The sequence below is a fragment of the Brienomyrus brachyistius genome, chromosome 10 (assembly GCF_023856365.1).
Source record: "Brienomyrus brachyistius isolate T26 chromosome 10, BBRACH_0.4, whole genome shotgun sequence".
NCBI classification, from domain to species: domain Eukaryota; kingdom Metazoa; phylum Chordata; class Actinopteri; order Osteoglossiformes; family Mormyridae; genus Brienomyrus; species Brienomyrus brachyistius.
Window position 1 is genome coordinate 28,016,033 of NC_064542.1, and position 20,490 is coordinate 28,036,522.

General features: G+C 45.9%; 2 protein-coding genes and 2 long non-coding RNA genes across 4 annotated transcripts; 1 reads left to right on the forward strand and 3 right to left on the reverse strand.

Annotated features, from left to right (window-relative positions):
- Positions 1 to 3,077: 3,077 nt before the first annotated feature.
- Positions 3,078 to 4,851, reverse strand: sox3 (SRY-box transcription factor 3). The gene has a single exon (XM_049028750.1). The coding sequence runs from the start codon at positions 4,470 to 4,472 to the stop codon at positions 3,582 to 3,584; it is 891 nt and encodes a 296-aa protein (XP_048884707.1). The 5' UTR covers positions 4,473 to 4,851; the 3' UTR covers positions 3,078 to 3,581.
- Positions 4,852 to 5,401: 550 nt separating this feature from the next.
- Positions 5,402 to 6,416, forward strand: LOC125750626 (uncharacterized). The gene is made up of 2 exons (XR_007400387.1): positions 5,402 to 5,469; positions 6,176 to 6,416. It is a non-coding gene; the product is annotated as an uncharacterized LOC125750626 (long non-coding RNA).
- Positions 5,984 to 9,146, reverse strand: LOC125750627 (uncharacterized). The gene is made up of 3 exons (XR_007400388.1): positions 8,535 to 9,146; positions 6,926 to 7,094; positions 5,984 to 6,254 (listed from the first exon to the last, which is right to left on the reverse strand). It is a non-coding gene; the product is annotated as an uncharacterized LOC125750627 (long non-coding RNA).
- Positions 9,147 to 10,116: 970 nt separating this feature from the next.
- On the reverse strand, positions 10,117 to 15,150 carry p2ry4 (pyrimidinergic receptor P2Y4). The gene is made up of 2 exons (XM_049028749.1): positions 14,819 to 15,150; positions 10,117 to 13,502 (listed from the first exon to the last, which is right to left on the reverse strand). The coding sequence occupies exon 2, from the start codon at positions 13,354 to 13,356 to the stop codon at positions 12,286 to 12,288; it is 1,071 nt and encodes a 356-aa protein (XP_048884706.1). The 5' UTR covers positions 13,357 to 13,502; positions 14,819 to 15,150; the 3' UTR covers positions 10,117 to 12,285.
- Positions 15,151 to 20,490: the final 5,340 nt, after the last annotated feature.

The following is a 20,490-nucleotide window of genomic DNA, read 5'->3' on the forward strand; positions in this document are numbered from 1 at the left end:
CCAAGGGCTTCTGGCTGATTGGTCAGTGTAGGCAGGACTGACGTTCTAGCACCTTCTGCTCAACTGTGAGCTAAACGAAACTACAGTGAAGCAACTGCAATTACAATCAGCCTGAGACATGAGGGTTATGACAGCCTTGTCATGATTTTCACCCTATCCACCCCTGGGATCTTGCAGATGGGGAAGTGAAGCCCTGGTGAAACCCAAGGACGTTGGGTTTCACTTCAGCGGCTCCTCCCTGCCCAGCAAGGTGAAGCAAACAGGGAGAGCATGAGGCACTGGGAAGGTCATCAGAGATAGGTGGTAAACCCTAGCCCCTCCCCCCCATCTTCCGCAAATGGGGCATCAGTGCTGTGAAAGCCTCTGTTCGGTCAGCTTTTTGACTGCATGCCATCCATTTCACCTTGCGCGAAATACCCCACTTCACCAGCAGGAGGCGTGGTGGTTAAGGACACATTTTGTTAATGTTAAGACTGCCATCTTAAATGCAGAGAAGTTCCCAGACGTTGTCCCCGTTGCACTCTCCACTGTGTAACTGGGAAGTTCTGTAAGAAACACGGAATATTGTGGCATCTACATCAGATGAGGCTTTTATTCTCAAACTGTTTACATTTTCAAAGCAAGCTGGAACTGGAAAAATTCCAGTACAAGGAAATCACTAGATAGAAGTCGAGGGATGGGTGGATGAATTGATGGAAACCACAGGTAGGTTGGGGATATGTGGTTGAGTGACAAAGGTTGGGGATTTGAATCCCACGGCCTGCATAGTGATCAAATCGCCAGTTGGCCTTTAAGCCAGGCCCACAATCACGGCTGTCCTGGGAAGCTGCCAAAGCCTGTCCTCTGACTCCAAGGTTTCCTCACATGTACAATGGCAAATAAATATGTTGTGAACTGCGTGATCTTGCCCCATTAGATCATACTCATATACAGTCACGTTTCTCCTGAAATTTTCGGCTGTCCGTAGGGAGAGACAATGACTTCAGCTCTGCATACATTAGTGGTTTAACTTCAGAGATTTAGTCCACAAATATGTAAGGCAAGAGTTTGTTCTACATCTGTCTTTTTTGACCCAGCACACCTGAACCATACAATCAAGCAATTAAGAACATCGAATACCTGGTACAAGTGCACTGGGCGCTGGGGGGGGGGGGGGGGGGGGGGGGGGCGAAAACGTGGACTGATGGGGATCCCTGAGGCCTGGGCTGGCAAACGGTGATCTAGACCAAGCCCCAGACCCCCCCCCCCCCCCCCCCCCCCCCAGTTAAAGTTCTCAAACCCTGATGCCCGAGGCCAGACTCTACTCCTTCCCATTTCCAAATTCTTTTTTGTCTCACACACCATGTTTGCTTTTACCACGTTGTTTATTGTATTAATAGCAAATTAATTCCTCTGGCTTCTATCAAACCAGGAATCTTTATACCACACAGTTCTGGAATCATCGGAGGTCCGATTTCCTTGCTTTAAATGAGCCCCGACGTCTTATTATTTCAATGACGTCCGTCTTCAAGGTACTTATCCTGCACTTATCCAGTTCAATGTAGAAAGCCAATTAGTCCTTCTTCACCAAATTCTAATGCCTATTATTAAGGGGTGACACATGTCCAATGAAATTACCTTAGTTTTTTTCTTTTTAAAGGTAACAGGTTGACGACGGGGGGGAGAGCAAAAGATAAACATTTGGATTCTTATTGTGGTGACACCGTACCATATCTGTCTGATTTATCATATCTGATTTATTTAGCTACAGATACAGTCTGGCAGAAAATAACTGTTGTCACTCAGTGAGTCGCACTGCTGGTCATGACTTTTATTCCCATTTGGAAGTTGCGTGTTGCGTGTTCTGTGTTTGCTGTGTGTTTTCTCCGATTTCTCCAGTTCCCTCCCACGGTCCAAGAACATGTGGTTAAGTGAGCAGGTCTTCCTAAATTTCCCATGGTGCATGAGGGTGAAGTTGTGTGAAATGGACGGTGTTTGTCACATTGATGGATGGTGCATCGTACCCCACTCATTTCCTGACCCCAGACACCCCATGAACTAGGGGAACAAAACGTAAACAGGAAGGTTATCTGTTAGGCTGGACACAGAGCGTATGATGTATCAGAACTGCGGACAGCACTGACAGATGGCACGGAATTGACCCCCCTCCTCCCCATAAAAGTCACTCCCGGCAAGCTGAAAAGAGGCGCTCAACTGTTTGGAAAAGGGACACGCAGGACATCAGCATGTTCAGCACGATTTCCCACAGAGCCCACATTCGAAACGTCTGAGGGGTTTTTCTTTTCAGACACGCAGAAAGCTCATGTCTACAAATAAGCCCGGATGTTTGGACCCAACCCCACATTTTTAAACAAAGAACATAGGCTAATAAACGTCGGCTTCCTACTTTACAAACAAAACTTAGCAAATCATTAATGCGTGCCAAAACGGTGCTTTCAAAAAGAAACCCAAAAATATCAGATTTACTGAAGCAGGCGTGATTTTAGGGACATAAACTTAGAGACTTGGTCTTCACAACCCGTGACTGATCTCATCTAAAACCCACTTCGAACTACATCACTATGCTATCGGACAGGTGAAAATGTGCCATTAATCCCATGGCAGGTAGTGAAGACCTTTTGAAAGATTCACAACCTAAACCCAAACCTATAGGCGACACACCATATATATTGGGCCAAACAAAACTACAAAACCCATATTCGCCTGCCGTTACGATATAGGAAAGTTTGCACCTGTACGTTTTATATGATTCGATAATACCTTAGAATTGCACGGTGTGGGACGGCGGACAAACCGATAGACGGATCGATCTGTACTTAAATCCCAGCAGCGTCGTATATTTAAACTAAACAATTTAATGTTTCTAATTACACCAGATATAGAAAACTGCGAAGTACCGCTAAGAAGGGGGTCAGTAACCATGGAACTTTGCCACAGTACAGGGTTTATGTGGCAAATGAAAGGGGAAAAAGACCCCCGCAGTAATATTATACACCGCCGGTTTGCGGAAATAAACCCGGGTGACCGCAGACACACCGAAGCCATCACCACATAGGCCGCAAGGAGAAAGCAGGACATGCTTTTATACAAATTTATTCGTTTCAGAAATGTCTTCAAACATGAAGAAACCGGAGCTGCAATGTCTCCAAGCCTGTGATAAGCGCGTAAAAAAAAAAAAAAAATCACAGACAAGTTATACAGGAATATGGCGAAATTTACAAAGTTAAAAAAAAAAAAACTATAAATTAAACGACTCTCGTGGCGCTTTCGTTTAAAAAACTAGTTCGTAAAAACAGACAGTATACAGTAGTATACACCCAGGCCGAGACAAACATGCGTGAACAGTGGTAAACTCCCTCATCACAAAACTACCGAAAGCAAAATGCCCCCGAGAGACACCATCCTTCCCGTAACAGCATTACATCTCATTTTGACAGACAAGTCCGGCTTCCCCCAGGGAGGTACCGCTGGATTCCAAAGTTCATAGGCAGCACGCATGAACACCATTAAAAGACTCAACGGGATTAAAAACCATCTCCAAAGCAGTTCAGAGAGTTTAAGGTACTGGAGGTGCGGAGTCTTTAGATGTGGGTGAGTGGGAGCGTCGCTGTAACGCCGGCAGCTGAGCTCTGGTAATGCTGGTGGACAGCGTGCAACCTGCTGCTCTGCAGAGCCGGGTGCTCCGCTCCATCCCCTCCCGGAGGGAGGTACATGCTGATCATGTCCCGCAGGTCCCCCAGGCAAGCCCGCTGCGAGTGCGAGGTTATTGCGGGTGGAGGTGAGCTGGGCTCGGTCTTGCACACAGTGGGCATGGATCCCAAACCCATGGCGCTGGAGGTCTGTTGCGCATATGCGGGGGTCATGCTGTACGTGGACGCGGCGTTCATGTATGATTGGGTGGAGGACATCATGGGGTACTGCAGGCCAGCCATTTCGTACCGGTGCATCTGCTGGAGGTGCGGGCTGTTCATGCTGGGTGGCTGGGAATAGCCAAGCTGGTCCTGCATAATGCTGTAGGCACTGTTGGTCCAGCCGTTCATGTGAGCGTAACTGTCCATCCGTTGTGCCATGGAGACAGTGCTGTTCACGGCGCTGGCACCTGGCGCTAGGAGTCCCCCGGACAGGGAGTACTTGTCCTTCTTAAGAAGGGTCTTGGTCTTCCTGCGGGGTCGGTATTTATAATCCGGGTGCTCCTTCATATGCATGGCCCGTAGGCGCTTGGCCTCATCGATGAAGGGTCGTTTCTCAGCGTCGGTGAGGAGTTTCCAATCGGCGCCCAGGCGCTTGCTGATCTCCGAATTGTGCATTTTGGGATTCTCTTGAGCCATTTTCCTGCGCTGACCCCGGGACCACACCATGAAAGCATTCATCGGCCGCTTAATCCGGTCCTGGTCACTGTCCCCGCTATTCTTGCCGCCCGCGTTGGGCTGCGGTAGCGACGACTTTATCTCGCTTTCCATCACGTTATACATTTAGCTGTTCTTTAAGGGCCGGATCACCCTTTTAATAAAGGAAAAATTAAAACTTAAAAGCAGAGCAATATGAAGCGCCTTGAGCTCGCTGCACCGGGATAAACACGACCTAGCAACTCGGCACCTTGCTGGACCCTGAAACAAAACTCCGCAAACTTGTCCTGCGAGCTCAGCTGTTAATAGCAGCCCGGCGTGTGATGTGATTGACGGCGTAACGAGGAGCGGCTTCGCAGCCAATCAGTGGCCGCCTTTCGCTTCGTACAATCCGAAAGCCAGTGAAGCCGCACTGAGTGTCTTTTCGGATAAATTCAACTATACTGGCAGAACTTTAAGACTTGATTTACGAATTCAGAGTGCTTGTCTCCATAAATATCCTCTTTTAGGGAGCTGGTAATCTTACTTATAAAAACACAGTTTTACGAAATGTTTTAATCGGCATTTTTTGTACCATCTGTATAATAAAGATTGATGTAAGATTAAGATGAGACTGATTATTTTCCACAAAGACAAAACTTAAAATGTTATATTATGCAGCCTAATTATGAAACAAATTTCCTCATCTTTTCTGTAATTAAGTTCGGGCCACCTTGAAATTCCCGCCAAAATGGGTCATTTTTGCAGTTCCTATATCAACTGTGTCTAATTAAACTTTAATTGTTCCGAAAATCTGCGTGCTACTGAGAATTGATTTATTTTCTATGCCTAGAAATAGCTGTAGCGCTAAATTATTCTGCATTGCTACTTTTCAATACCAGGTAACTTGATTAAGTTAGACGCGTAATCAGAGTGTATTTGTAATCCTCTGTTGGAGAAATAGCTTACTACATAATTGCCGTGTAAGTATACTAAATTACATTTAAATTGACTGAAACTGGAATGTTTCCGATCGGTAATAGGAATAACCTGATTTTAAAAGCCACTCACTCCACCTAGTGGTGCAATCGGGTCCTTACAGAACCAGAAAATACTGCTGTTGTCGGTGGTAATAGTATGCTGGGTAAGACGTCCGAGGCAAACTAAGATCGGCGCTTAGACAAGGCATTTATATTTTATATGAGAAGGTAATATAATAGAATGAATGCAATTACAAGGTTTGACGTTTACATTCAATGAATGAATGATAACTGAACTGCCTAAAATCCACATCGTGCGTTTGCATCGAGGCATCGTGATTGCTGTATGCACCCACGATTAGCATAAACTCTTGTTAAACACTTAATCCGATGTTCAGGGTAAGCGTTTCAGTGGAGCCCGGCAGGTCTTCTCACCTGTTAATGATCATAGCGATTGCCCTTAATGGCGCTACCAGCCCATTAACACGCTGGCCATTAAATAGGTGTCAAATATTTTACCATCCTGAAGAAGAAGCGTTTTTACACGGCCTCGGTTTCTTTTTTTATACAACAGTCTAATTCTTTGTTTTGGCATATTTTACCAAAAGCAAGTATGATAAATGTCGCAACAGCCGCAGATGTAAAATGCAAGTACACTGGCGACATTAAACAGGAGTAAAGATTTATCACAAATATTTAGGTTATGTACAAGAGGCGTTAAAAAGGGTTTATGGGTTTCATTGACAGTAAAATCGTGATTGTTTTTCTCGGGAATGTTTAAATTTAGTTACAGAATAATTGGTTGTCGAATGATGGTTATTTTTCTATGCATCCATCCATCCGTCTTCAGTAACGGCTTGTCCCGTGTAGGGGTGCGTGGATCCAGAGCCTATCCGGGAAACTCCAGCCACAAGGCAAGGAATAACCAAGGAAGCGGCGCCATCCCGCCCTATGGACACAGAAAAGCCATTTACACAAAACTCCACATGCATATTCATGTAAAAGTTAATTTACTTGCAATCCAGCCACATCAAATAGTTTAATTGCTTTGTAAAACTTTTTACAAAATAAATTACGGCTGGTAATGCTGTCGAACCAGCCGGTTGCTTTATACGTTCAGAATTTATAAACTGAGAAACGAATAATTAATTGAGATCTTAATGCGGGTTTGGTGTGACGGGGGGCATTCGCGGGCCATGCGCTTCCCCCAAGAAAGAGCTATGAAGGATCTCCAAATCCCGCCCAATAAGGACACTGTCATTCATTTGAGTTTAATTTTATTTTCCAATAAAGTCGTTTGTCTTAAAAAAAAGCCCGACCTCTCATAAGGCGCGGCTTCCGATCGTCACCTGCCGACACCCCCGTGCCCCACCGTTAGCCGACGCCGTCTTAATTATTTCTGCCAGGTTTAAATCTAAATCTACACTTTGTCACGCATAATATTTTTTTATCCAGGGTGTTATCACACCCTTTCGTATTATCAAAGGGGTGGATCTATGTAATGATGCTTTACGTAAAAAAGTAAAGTTAATTTCACTCGGTAGTGTAAATAATTGAAGCGCGAAGGCGTGAGCTATCGTTTGAAAATACGTCGCTAAAAACATTTATTATTTCACTCACACAGGCCTATGTACCCCCGCAGGATAAACAGGTACAGGAAATGGGTGGATGGCGGGATGGATGGACGTGCAGATCGCAGCATTTACACGCAGGAGCAGCGATTGGCTAGTTGCCAGAGCGTCAGTAGTCCGGCCAGTTAGAAACTCTGTATTGTAGCCTGACCTGATCACTGGAAAAGCGAATGTTACAAAAAGATATTTACTGGTACATCACACTTAACATAAAAAACCTGTAGCATGTGTGTGTAAGCCTTTTAATTAAATTTTAAATATGGAATTTCGCAGGACAGTGCAGTGGTATAGTGCTTAACATACACACCTCTGAGACTAGGGCTGAAGTCCCCCCCCCGACTGCATGCACTCCCTAAGTCGTCATGGGCTTTCCTCTGGGTACTCTTGCCCCCCCCCCCCCCCCCCCCATCCAATACATGCATTGGAGTTAGCAAGTTGCCCGTAGGTGTGAGTCCCATGGTGGGCACCCCACTCTGGGTTATTCCCTGCTTTGGCCCCCTGACCTCCTGTCGCCTGAATAGGACAAGCTTGATGGATGCACAGATCTTGGACCGTTTCATAAAAGACAGTAAAACTGAGAAATCCTTCGATTTGGAATAATCTGTCACGTTAAAAGGCTAATATTGCAGTACCTTCACGGGCCAGTAGTAGGCAGTGTGAAAATTGTCTCAGATTCACAATGTGGTTCATCAGCAGCAGATAAAATGTACTGGTAAGTTGGCCAGTTATGTAAGTAAGAGAGAGATTACATGTGTTACAGATGAGCATGATGGACGATTCACACTGTGGCTCACGAAATTAGACACTATTAAAACAAACGAGAAACAACCAGACCATGAAGGGGGTCAAAAACAAAGTAGGTAAATGACCAAACTAAGGTGGGGAGCAACACAGGGTAAACAGCAGCAAACACAGGGCAACAACAGCTGCAGACACACAATGACCAACACATATACAAACATATATATATATATATATATATATATATATATATATATATATATATATATACACACACACACACACACACAAAATGAGGGCTTCAACAAGGGCGGGGGGGGGGGTAACTACAAAATATTAAGGGCTTCGACTAACAAGAAGCAGTGAGCTTAATCAAGATTCACTACAGACAAACACCAGGAAAGCCTGGAAACAGAACATAACTACAAGCAGGAGATAAGGAGCAAACAAGGAACTAAGAGGAAAAACACTGACAACTTATACAGCAGTACATAAATTTATAAACGTTAAATTATAAGTAGTTGAGGCTGGCCAGTCTAAAACCAGAGATGGGACGGCTGCCTCCCTCATAACCGCACACTCAGCCCATTGAGCCATGTTTAAAGAACAAGGACACACACCAGGAACTAACAAACCGGGGACGCAAGATGAGACTAGTTACCCAGTGACATGGATGGATAAATGATAGAGACCAGGGCTGGACAGGGACCCGAGTCACAGATCCTGCTAGACCCCGTCCCAGCCACATTAGCCCCTTTCCCCACTGTGCTGAATCTTGAAGGATACCCCCCCCCCTTTACTATCCCTCCCCCATACGGTTTAACTGCGAGTCCCTCCATCTCAGAATCATCGCTAACCTGTGTGTGAGTGACGCTGCTGGAGACAAATCAGGCACAGCACCGGTCAGCTAAGACTGCAATCGAAGATTGGGTTGGGCCTGCAAGTCAGGAGGAACATCAGGGAGAAGAAGAGCTGCCTTTGCCTTGAACATGGGATTCAATGTTAGTCTTCAGTCCTGCTCAAAAAAAAAACTATTCCGGATGAGCAGAAGCCAAAGGTTCCCGTCCAGTACCCGGATAGCCCTTTGTGTCCCAGTTCTCTTTACAAACCCATCTCTGTTGTTCTCCATTCCCTTTTCAATATTGATATCCTCTCACCGGATAGGATGCACACTGCATACACACACCAGACCACTTCCATCTATGGGGTTGGTGGGCGACTGTTTGAATGAGCCAGAATGGCTTGGGTATATTCACAGAACATTAATGATACATTGTTTACTGTACAACCCCCCCCCCATGCAATACTATTTACTCATTACTGCAGCATTCTCTGCACTGCTGTTACAGTCCAAAGGTGAGGGAAGGTGGAATGAACCTCAGAAGCAGAATGGCCCCCATTCGTTTGTAAAGTTCTTATCTTCTTTAGGCAGTTGTGAATGGGGAATCCCCCCCCCTCAAAGCAGGCCTCGATGTATGATATGAATGGACCAGACTCTTGTGGGGAATTGGGGCAACTACAGAGAAGAATGACAGGCCTGGGTGGCACATATATACAGGACTAATGAGGGACTGGCATGGTTCAGGTGCTGACGGTTACCAGGTTAGTGGTTATTGGGGATACCGAGTATTACACAGCTGAGAAGAGTTAAGAGGGGTCAGGACTGAGGCTGGGGGAGAGAGCAGATATGTCAAGATGGATATTTTGTCTGATATTGTCTGTTTAACTCTATTGTCTGTTGATTTTTTTTTGTCAATTAATGTCTAAATGTCTTTTTAGTGGGGCGGCATGATGGTGCAGTGGTTAGCACTGTTGCCTCACCTCTGGGACCCGGGTTCGAGTCTCTGCCTGAGTGTGGAGTTTGCATGTTCTCCCCATGTCGTCGTGGGGTTTCCTCCGGGTACTCCGGTTTCCCCCCCCCAGTCCAAAAACATGCTGAGGCTAATTGGAGTTGCTAACCCGTAGGTGTGCATGTGTGAGTGACTGGTGTGTGAGTGTGCCCTGCGATGGGCTGGCCCCCCATCCTGGGTTGTTCCCTGCCTCGTGCCCATTGCTTCCGGGATAGGCTCCGGACCCCCCGCGACCCAGTAGGATAAGCAGTTTGGAAAATGGATGGATGTATTTTTAGTCTAACTTTGTGCATTGGCCTACTGTAAACTGAGCTTCCTCCAGAAATAAAATTTAATATATATCTATCTGTAACTATCTATCTGTTTGTCTGAAGGATAAGCAATGTAAAGTGAATTTAACACGTTAGCCATTAGCTAAGTCCTCAGTCAGTATGCATGTGGGTGGTATTGTTATTACTGTAACATCATATCATATAGTGTAATAAAAACATATTTTAGTTTTTGTGCTTATAATTTTAGAGAATTACATTTGCTCCCATAAGTATGCGAATATACAGTGTCACTGGAATAAAACAATAAGAAATCTGTAAAAAAAAAAAAATACAATCCTTTAATACATGCGTAAATGTACAGGGAAAGTGAGAGTGAATTTCCCAGCTGAAATTCCAGTTAATGGAATGGTCCCTAATCGGCACGTGGCGGCTGTATTTCCCCCACTTGACCACAAGAGGGCGCAGGCAGTGCACTTTTGCATTTTGCCATGAACGTCCTTTCACAGGTATCCTTCAAGCTGCTATGTACACGAGTCTTATTTCTAAGATTAATGCAGTTACTTCGGCTATATTAAACTCTTACTAGAAGTCATTAATTGCTATAAATAGTCATTTTTATATAGCACCCCTTCCAATATAGTTGCCGATAGCAACAAGGTACTTGTACATAAATATCTATGTTACAATCTCTGTTGTCAATGACGACAAAAGTAAAGAACAATGAACGGTACGTGCCAAGGTGAGATGGGGCTGGGAATGGAGAGCCGACTGACACTGATCCTGAGTGCTGCAGGTTTCCGTCTGGAACAGTCTCACTGCAGTGACAATCTCCATATTCCGAATAGGATGGTATCTGCATTTTTACCCGCGAGTCGTACAGGCTGGAGTATGGTGGTGGGACTCCTTACAAAGTTGGCTCTTGGTTATGTCCACCCACCCCAGCGCCCCCCCCCATGAGTCATATCAGTCTCCATGACGGTGGAGATCACACCCCCTGACTTCCCTGTTTTGTCCTGCGAGGTCCTACTTTTGAACGTTGGTCTTATCACGGAACTAATTTGGGCACAATGGGACAGCATTAAGGATGTCGGGGCAATTTCCTGGACAGAGGAGGGATGAGAATGTCAGAACCATCATCATCATCATCATCAGCCACTGAGTACAGTGGCTAGAGTGGACGTCAGCTCTGAAGGCTACCAGTATAGGGTCCAGCAGGTCCTTCGGATGAACTTCCATAGAAGCTAATATACACTTCCATAGAGAGTTATAATATGGGATGTGGGACAGTGGAGATCTTGTCTGACCACCTCCCACCAGTGTTCCATCCACCACTGTGCCATCTCTCTGCATCCAGCCCGACACAGCTACTGTTACTCGGCACTGATCATGTGATCATGAATCATGTGATATGAAATGTCCAATGGAGAAGAGCCTATTATATCAGTCATCTCCAGCTTGGTCGGCTCTGTCTCCGAAATATAATCCTTTCAGGGTCCCCCCAGACACCCCCCTTTTCCAGATAGAAACAGATGTGTGACTCCTGCACAGGAAACAGCTGGATGTGAGCATGAAATAAGCCTCAGTGGAACCGGAAAAATCCAGCAGCCCCCGCACAATGTCCTACACTCTGTCCATCACTGTGTCCTACACTCTGTCCATCGCTGTGTCCTACACTCTGTCCATCACTGTGTCCTACACTCTGTCCATCACTTTGTCCTATACTGTGTTCTTCACTGTGTCCTAAACTGTGTTCTTCACTGTGTCCTACACTGTGTTCTTCACTGTGTCCTAAACTGTGTTCTTCACTTTGTCCTACACTGTGTTCTTCACTGTGTCCTATACTGTGTTCTTCACTGTGTCCTAACCTGTGTTCTTCACTTTGTCCTATACTGTGTGCTTCACTTTGTCCTACACTGTGTTCTTCATTGTGTCCTACACTGTGTTCCTCACTGTGTCCTACACTGTATCATAAATGAAAATCACAGAGCATCCCGTAAACAGCCTCCTCCTCGGCACGGGACAAACAGGCTGTGTCTCCAGGCTACAGAGTCTGTTTTGTTGGGCTGCATTAGGCCAAGAAATTCAGCTTACAGGGCTTTGCTGCCAGAAGAGCATTAGAAAAATAGATCACGTTTCTGCAGAGCCCAGGACATGTTCCTCTCTCAAATGGAGGTGAGACGTTTGATTCTTCGTCCCGGGTGGCTCACTGCTCCTCAGCAACACCAAGAAAACATTCATTGGCCCCATTCTATGATTCGGCATCGTCCGTGGAGGGCCTTTGGGGAAGGTTGGCTTCCTTGGTGCCTTAATAGTGGAATCTGCCTTTTCTTGATTCATTAGGCAAAGGAGCAGCATGAGCACATGGCACTGTGAGTAATTGACCCCCCCCCCCCCCCCCAGATCTGGGAATGCTGGAAATATGCAGATCGAGAGACCTGATATCTTCCCAGCGTCATGGTGCCACATGTGTCGACCAGCTCTAGTGCTCAGTGGTCCACTGCAGCTCTGAAGTATGGGTTTGTTTGACTGAGGGCGATGTTATTGTTGATGGCTGGCTGGGGCAGGGTACCGTTGGTGGAACGCTTGGTTGCCTGCCTCCGCCAGTTGATGGCCTGCAGTAGCTTGGAGCGGTAATGATCTCCAGCCAGGAAGTAGAGGATGGGGTCAATGCAGCTGTTGACGCTCGCTAGCGGACGGGTGATCTTGTAGGCGAAGTTGACGATGTTAAGCACGGCGCACTGCGCGTTGAGCACCCGGTACGTGTAGTAAAGCGTCCGCGTAATGTGGAAGGGCACAAAGCATATGGCGAACACCACCAGCACCACCACGATCAACTTGATGGACTTTGTACGTGAGGCTGCCCCCTTCTGGTTGGAGGACAGGCCGCGCCTGGGCTGGCAGAGTGCCCACGCCATCAGGCAATAGCAGACCATAATGACCAGAAAGGGGATGCCAAAGAGCAGGACCATGACGGCCGAGCAGTAGTTCACGTACTGCTCAAAGTCCTCTGGCAGAGTCGTGTCGTGGCACAGAGTGTCGTTGTCCCGGACACTGGTGGTGACAAAGATGATGTTGGGTACGAGACAGATGGTGACGACCGTCCACACCAGGCCGCATGTCAAGTGCGCGTGGTGTGGCTTCAGCAAGGCCCGGCTGCGGATGGGGTGGCATATGCCCAGGTAGCGGTGGACGCTGATACAGGTGAGGAACAGGATGCTGCAGTAGAGGTTGGCATAGAACAGGAAACGCACAGCTTTGCAGAGAGCCACCCCGAAGGGCCAGTGGCTGCGGTTGGCATAATAGTAGATGAGCGTGGGCAGGGAAAGAACGTAGAGCGTGTCGGACAGTGCCAGGTGGAACATGTAGACGACGCTGCCGCTCCACGGCCGCATCCGGAACAGGAACATCCACAGGGCCACCGAGTTGAGCGCCAGCCCGATGATGAACACCAGGCTGTAGGAGACGGGCAGGAGGATGTACTTGAACTCCTCGTCGAAGCGGCAGCTTTCGTTGGCCTCCGGATAGGAGCGATTCTCCTGGGGCAGCTGCTCCAGCATGGCGGTCGCTTTCTGGGGCTCGACGGCGTGCCGCTCACAGACGGTCTGTGAGACACATGAGGCCAGGAGAGACGCCACTTGATGGGAGCCGAGAGGCGGGTGAAGATGTTACAGCGGTGCAGATTCAGATGGTAAAAACACACAGACTAAAGAAGGGTATAAATAAAGGTACAAATCAATCATTAAACATGCCAATGTGTATATAATATGCACCGATGTAAAGAAATAAAATGTACCGATGCTCATGTACATAAAATGAACTTTGTGTATATAAATAAAACATGAATAATTAAAAAATACAACTGTGCAAACGTTAAATAGTATAAAGCCAACACTGTAACGATGAGTGTCTATGAATAACCTCTAACCTAACAGGCTGAGCCTACGGCTGTGTCTTAAACTCTAAAGGCGGCCAAAGTGAATGTCCTGGAAAGAAAGGAGACCTTCACTAATGAAACTCCTCTGTACCAGGACAGTATCATAGAGCAGATGGGGGGGGGGGGGCTTCTGGTATGGCCTAGAGTCTTCTGAAAATCCACCACCATTCGGACAAAGTACCAAGCGTGTCACTAGAGATTTTGGGCCCCATAAAGACATATCATACTGAGCCCCTAACCCAGACCAATCCAATTATGTCTCTCAGGGACCCTCGGAATTGCCCTCCCCCCCCCCCCCACCCTTTACGTGACCCCTCCTGTGTACAGACGCCACATGGTAACAGCAAAGATCTTTACCAGAACATGCGCACATGGACCGCATTATGAATACAAACTGCTCAGTTTCCAAGCAGGAAAAACAACAATATCGGGAACATCGGCTATGGTGAAACTTTCCGTCAGTGGGTGTGATGTTAAAAAATCCATATGTATGTATGTTACGTTATTTAACAGGGAATATACGTCTTTTGTGATCTGAAATTCGTTCCTGCACTGAATCACGCTTTTCCTTAACTTCCTAACAAGTCCGTACTACTGCCGTGGGACAACGCTGTCCACTGGCTAGTGCTGGTCAATCATTTGTCAATGTCTGTATGTGTAGGACCGATCCTGGTAGGAAAGTACAATGTTCTACAGCGAGATTTATTTTTTACAAAAACGCGGAGCGCAAATAATTAAAGTCAAAACAGTTCCTATGTATGATGCCGTAAACTTGTATTACATTTAGGGAATGAAATACTTCACTACGCTCCTCTATTAGTCCGAATATTTTTTCCACATTGTACTGACTTCAGTCGTTTTCGAGGCGCACAAAACCTTCATAATAATAATAATAATAATAATAATAATAATAATAATAATAATAATAACAAATGCGTTACGATTACTAAAGCAACGAATTCAAGAACTTTATCGATTTCACTTTCCTACAGGGACTTCTTAACTTCTTGAGGAAAATTTAGATATAATGCCCTTCTAACGACTTTATTTCCCAGAATAAATAATAAAAGTGACAGTACTGTTACCCCATGCAGTGTCTCCCCGTCGGCCGGCGCTCTCCGCAGTTGTCCCGCTGTGAGATCGCAGACTCTGAGTAAGCGCTGCCCCTCCTGGGCGCCCCGCCCTCCGCGCCTAGGAGTTGCGGTTTTCCGGCTTCACACGTGTGGCGCTTTCGGGGAGCGGGGAGCATGTTCCGGCAGATTTATTTAGAATTTGTCTACGAATGTTATTTAATACTCCCCTGGCCAAATGATATAACTCAGCTCAAACATCATTTGATGGTTATAAATATACGGATGTGTTGTTACAGCGTTAATAGGCTAACGCTAAATGTGTGTTGTGATACTGTAAACCTGAATTTTCCTTTAGAATATCTATCTATCTATCTATCTATCTATCTATCTATCTATCTATCTATCTATCTATCTATCTATCTATCCGTCCGTCCGTCCGTCCGTCCGTCCATCCATAAATTCCTAAAGTGCAGTTAAACATTCTTTATATGGGTGAAGCTTACATCCCTCCTTTACTTTCCATCCAAATGATGGTGCGCTTGACCACCTCCTTTCACCTTATGGACCCTGGTCCTGGAGTGTCGATATGCATTCGGTTTGCGGTCTTACCTGATGATCTCTGTCTGAGATCAGGTGCGGTTCATCACAGGGTTGCCTACCCTTATTATGGATCCAAAAGATCTGCATAACCTTTTAAACCTGGCAGTGTTACATGGGCAGCTACACACTGTCAGAAAAAGGCACCATTCTGTACCTTTGCTTGTCGCTGGGGCTGCACCCTTATGGGTCTGAAAATAGTACCTTAACTATAGGTATTAGTACCTTTTAATTTAATTTAAGGTACAGAAATGGACTCTGAGGAACATTCACAAGGTACAAACAACATGAATACACCCCAATGGTACAAAAATGTTATAACTTGTTTCTGTATCTTAAAAGGTACAATTACCTACAGCTATAGTCTACAATTGGTAGACCCTTGAGGGTACAAGCAAAGGCACATTTTGGTACCCTTTCTTCTGACAGTGTATACCTGAGTCTTGCTAGGAAACGCCACCCCAAACCAGGCTCCGGGGTAGATTCTGATGTCCCTGGTCTGGATATGATACTCTGCTCTGTATCAATGCCTTTCATGGAGGTCTTTGTAGGACCGTAGCTTCTCTCCCAACAGATCTGGTCACCAAGGGAGGCTCTACCAGGACCTGAAGCTCCACATGACACAACTCTGCAGACCATCGACTTGCATAGATGGCTTCATCACGCAAAAGACTCAGTCTGTGAAGGTGACCTGGTGGCTGCTGGACTCATTCGGAATAACATGGTAGGAGTCTGGAGATTCCGAGGAAAATAAAATCGTTGCTCCTTTGGTTTGGGAAGTTGGACTGGTTTGGGCATCTTATGATGGTGCCACTGGGCTAAAGCCATGATCTGCTCGAGGCACCATGTCTCCCAGTCGGATGCTGGAAGCCTCAGGTTTTCCAGGAAACAGCGAGAGTGTGTGGCTTGGTCTGGGTCTGGTCTGACCTGCTCAACACGTTTCAGGATCAAGTTCCAAAGTTTTTATTTGTGACTTACGGTGCACAATCCCACACTGTGCTCCTGTGCAGTGAATTACTTTTCCACTGGCTTCCTGCAATGTGCTTGACCAAATACGTAAGAGAAAGAGAAAAGCAAAACCGTTTAACAAGACAAGTATGAGTAAGAAAAGCAGAATCAGAATCACTTTATTCCCCAAATGCACAGAATTCACAGGAATTTGACCTGGTGATACAGCACAGTAAAAAAAATGAGAAAATAGATCAACAAAAGGGGAAAAACAGGAATAGAAAAGCAATTGTAGTCTATTGTAGTGTTAAGGAAAGTTTATTAATAAGGTTTATGGCCTTTGGAAAAAGGCTGTTAAGGTGCCTGGAGGTTCTGGTGCTGACTGAGCAGAAGCTGCGGCCAGAGGGGAGCCGACTGAAGGGGAATCGGACCCAGTGGCGCGGGTCCGACACATTCCTGCTGGCCGGCTTCCTGGCTCCCATGTCGTGCAGACAGGTACCTGCTCTGGCCTGTGAGCCTCCAGGCTGGGGGGTTCCCGTACGTCCAGGTTTCCCCAGACATGGTCCTCTTCTGTGGCCCCCTGTCCGGACGTCCGGGCGGATTTTCAAAAATCGACAGATTGTCCGGGTTTAGCGCTGCAACCAGTATGACTCAGGGATGCAAGTTACAGTGAAATAGCAATAGTAGGAAAAGGTAGCAATTTTCAATATAAGGCAGTGACTCAGTATCAACACACAGGGCTCATGTACACAAGGCTCATGTACACATTTACTTTAAAAATGAAACGATATGCCTGCGTGTCACGCTGCCGACGAGAAGCCATCCAGCCTTTGCCACTTTACTTTTGCTTTCATATGAAGCGAAGCTCAGTGTTTCATAACATCTGTTGAAAAAAAGACTTGTGTACATGTATACTGTGTCAATTGCGTGCTTATTGTAAAACGAGAGTTAAGTGTAAGGTTACCACATGTCCGGGTTCCCCGGTTGCGAATTTTCGTTTTCTGTGGCGGTTAGGGAAATCTCATTAATATTCACAAAGAAGCTCTACCTGGTTGGCCAATGAACACAAAGTCTCATTAAAATTCATGAGAAGATCTAAGAGAAGAGCTACCGCATTGGTCAGTGAACATGAAAACTGCTTAATATTCTAATCCCCGGACACATCCTCTTCTTCGTCTCACAAAATATAGTAACCCTACTCCTGACTGTTTGCACGACACATTCCAGACGATGTTTTATTGCAGCAGTGGATGATGGGTACCACACAGTGATAAATGAGGTGAGGACAGTGTAGTGACCGCAGTGATTCCTGTGTTGAGAGTGAGGTTTGATGATGTGTGTCCCCCCCACTTGAACAACCTAGGGTCTGCTGACCAAAAAGCCCAAGGCTCAGTGGCATAGGTTGGTGGTCAAGCCTGCTGATGAGCTTGGCAAAGATTATCCTGTTGAAAGCGGAGCTATAATCGATAAACAGGAACGAGACGTAGTTCTGCTTCCTGTCATCCAAGTGGCTGAGTGCAGTGTGCAGAGGGATGTTGCATTTTCTGCTGGTGTCTTTCAAAGATAAGCAAATGGAAGCGAGTCTAGAGTGTTGGGTAGCATGAACCAGATGTGACCTTTGACCTGTCTCTCAAGGCACTTCATAACTGTAGAGGTGAGAACAAGTCATTGGGATGGTCCGTGTATCTGGTTTGCTTATCGACAGTGGTATCATTAAGCATGAAAGGTTCCGTTTGTTTGTAACTCCGTGGCCTCGTTACCTATAGCACGGGATGCCCTTTGACGTCCATAACTGACCAAATACTCCACCACATGTGTCGAGTTGGATTGCTGGAAACGTTCCACCGTTACCTGTCTTGTCTTTTGACATCCTTGTTTTGTCCACCCATTGCTTCTGGTTGGGGATGATTTTGATGAGGCATGGTCTCCTCCGCCAGTATGTGTGGGAATGTGGGGTCACGTGACAGCGCTGGGAACCTCAGCTGCAGGTGTGGCTCCACACCCTTTGTGAAGGTGAAATCCAAACTGTGGGAGGGTATTCTGTGATTACAAAACACAGGCTGCACGATAGACGCAATGAACAGGGGTTGGATTCTCCCCGAAAAGAGGATTGACGTATGTGTGTGAAGGTAGCAGTTTGCTGGATTTGAGAGTAAAACAATGTGGCTGAACTAGCGTAGGCTAGTGGCAGCAGGAAAAAAAATGAGACAGACCCCATGGCATTATGGGAAAGTGACAAACATCCATCAACAGACAATGGAGGCGATTCTCTGTCCTTTGTGCCATATAATGTACGAGAGGAGATTTATATCATGAGCCATTTTAGGGACTGTGGATTTTCATGCTTAAACAGCTTATCACTATAGCTGGTGCAGTGAACAGCTGAGCCTCTGTCTGTAACAAAGACACACCCAAAGTCTGCTCTCCCAGGGATGGCATCTGCTTTTGGCTTTTTTGTGCTACGCTGCATGAAATTCTTCCCTGAGTAGCTTTAATGATTTTGTCTTTCCCTGCATTTCTCTAATGAACCAAAATCTGACTACTATCTATCCAAGTGAAAAAGATCTGCTCAGGTTTATACTTAGAAAGAAGTCCATCTCTGAGAGGTGAGAGGTGAGCATGTGGCTTCTCCAAACCCCAAGTCACTCGGGAGGTTAAGGCCCCCTTACCCAGAATGCCTCCCCTCCCCCCAACCTCCCCAGAGATCAACGTGTGACTCACAGACATGGAATGTGAGTGGGATCTGGGGGGGGGGGGGGGGGTGTTGATTGGCCTGCAACTATCCTGTGTTTCGTAACAAGTCGGTGTCTCCAGCCATCAAGGTTCTCTCTGTTTAATCAGATTTTTACACCATTGGATGTACAAAAGGCACTTGTGTAACATAATACAAGGAATTAGGAGGGATGTTTAATGTGAAGTTTTGATCACTGATTTCTGAGAAGCAGTAAAGGGTTTTCCACAAAATATCCAAAAAATTACTTGTGTCCCAATTCCTTATTGTATTGCTTATATACAAATGATTATTCAATGTGCAATATACAAGTATGTGCAATAATCACTTGTCACTCCTGCACTTTAAGTTAATGTTACCGTTACTGTCTGTCTCGTTACAATGTATCTCTTTTATAGTTTGACTATCTCAATATATGTTTATTTGTAATATATAGTTTACTTCTTCTGTATGTCGTTTATGTTACTTCCTGTTTGCATTGCATGGAGTTTGGAAGTTAACAGCGTAATCTCGCTCTGTGTAACACAATTACAATAAAACCTTTGAATCTTGCGTCTTCCTATCATGTCGGTGTTTGGTCTGCATTGGATGGGCAGGATCCAGGGTTGAATAACCGAAAGCTCACGCACCAAACCGAGTTTCGTTGCATATTAATAACTAACCAGGAAGGTATCTCACGCTACAGTTTGTACAGAAGCCTTAGCCAAACCGCACAGGCACACACACACACACACACACGCACGCACGCACGCACGCACACACACACGCACGCACACATACACACACACACACACGCACACACAAACGCACACACACACACACGCACACACACGTACACACACACACACACACACACACACATACACATATAACAGAGAACAGGAACAGTCATTTGAAGGTTCTGCAGTATAACTTCAGGTCCAGAAACTAGTGTTCAGCACCAGTTATTGTTAGCAGGTGAAGGATCAGGATTATTGCTAATATAGGTTTCATAGGCAAAAGTTGGTAATTTCTGAGTGAAATGTTTCAACATCATTTCAGGTACAGAGTCGGTGAGGTTCAGCCCAGACACCGCAGTATGATGCTGCTGTAAGACAGAAGTATCGTCTGCAGCTTAATATTTCTGTTTCTAGCTTCCACAAAAATTCCCACTACTGGGTGGTCACTGAGGTCCTAACTGATGTATGGAGAATGTTCACGCAGGGTTGACTGGAATGAAAACATCACGCGCAAAGAACCAAAAAGCACAGAAAAGTTGATGCTTGGGTGGTGGACTTTGGTCCTATGGGATACCATGGTATCACACATGTGGAAAACTGACAATGGCTGTCAGGGCCTAGGAATGGTAGGTTGATGGACAGAAGAACTGAAGGAATGATTATTGTCTGGCTCAGCACGGGATGTGGGA

Excerpts from the sequence above, each read along its gene's own strand:
- sox3 (XM_049028750.1), bottom strand. The coding sequence starts at position 4,472 with ATGTATAACGTGATGGAAAGCGAGATAAAGTCGTCGCTACCGCAGCCC.
- p2ry4 (XM_049028749.1), bottom strand. The coding sequence starts at position 13,356 with ATGCTGGAGCAGCTGCCCCAGGAGAATCGCTCCTATCCGGAGGCCAAC.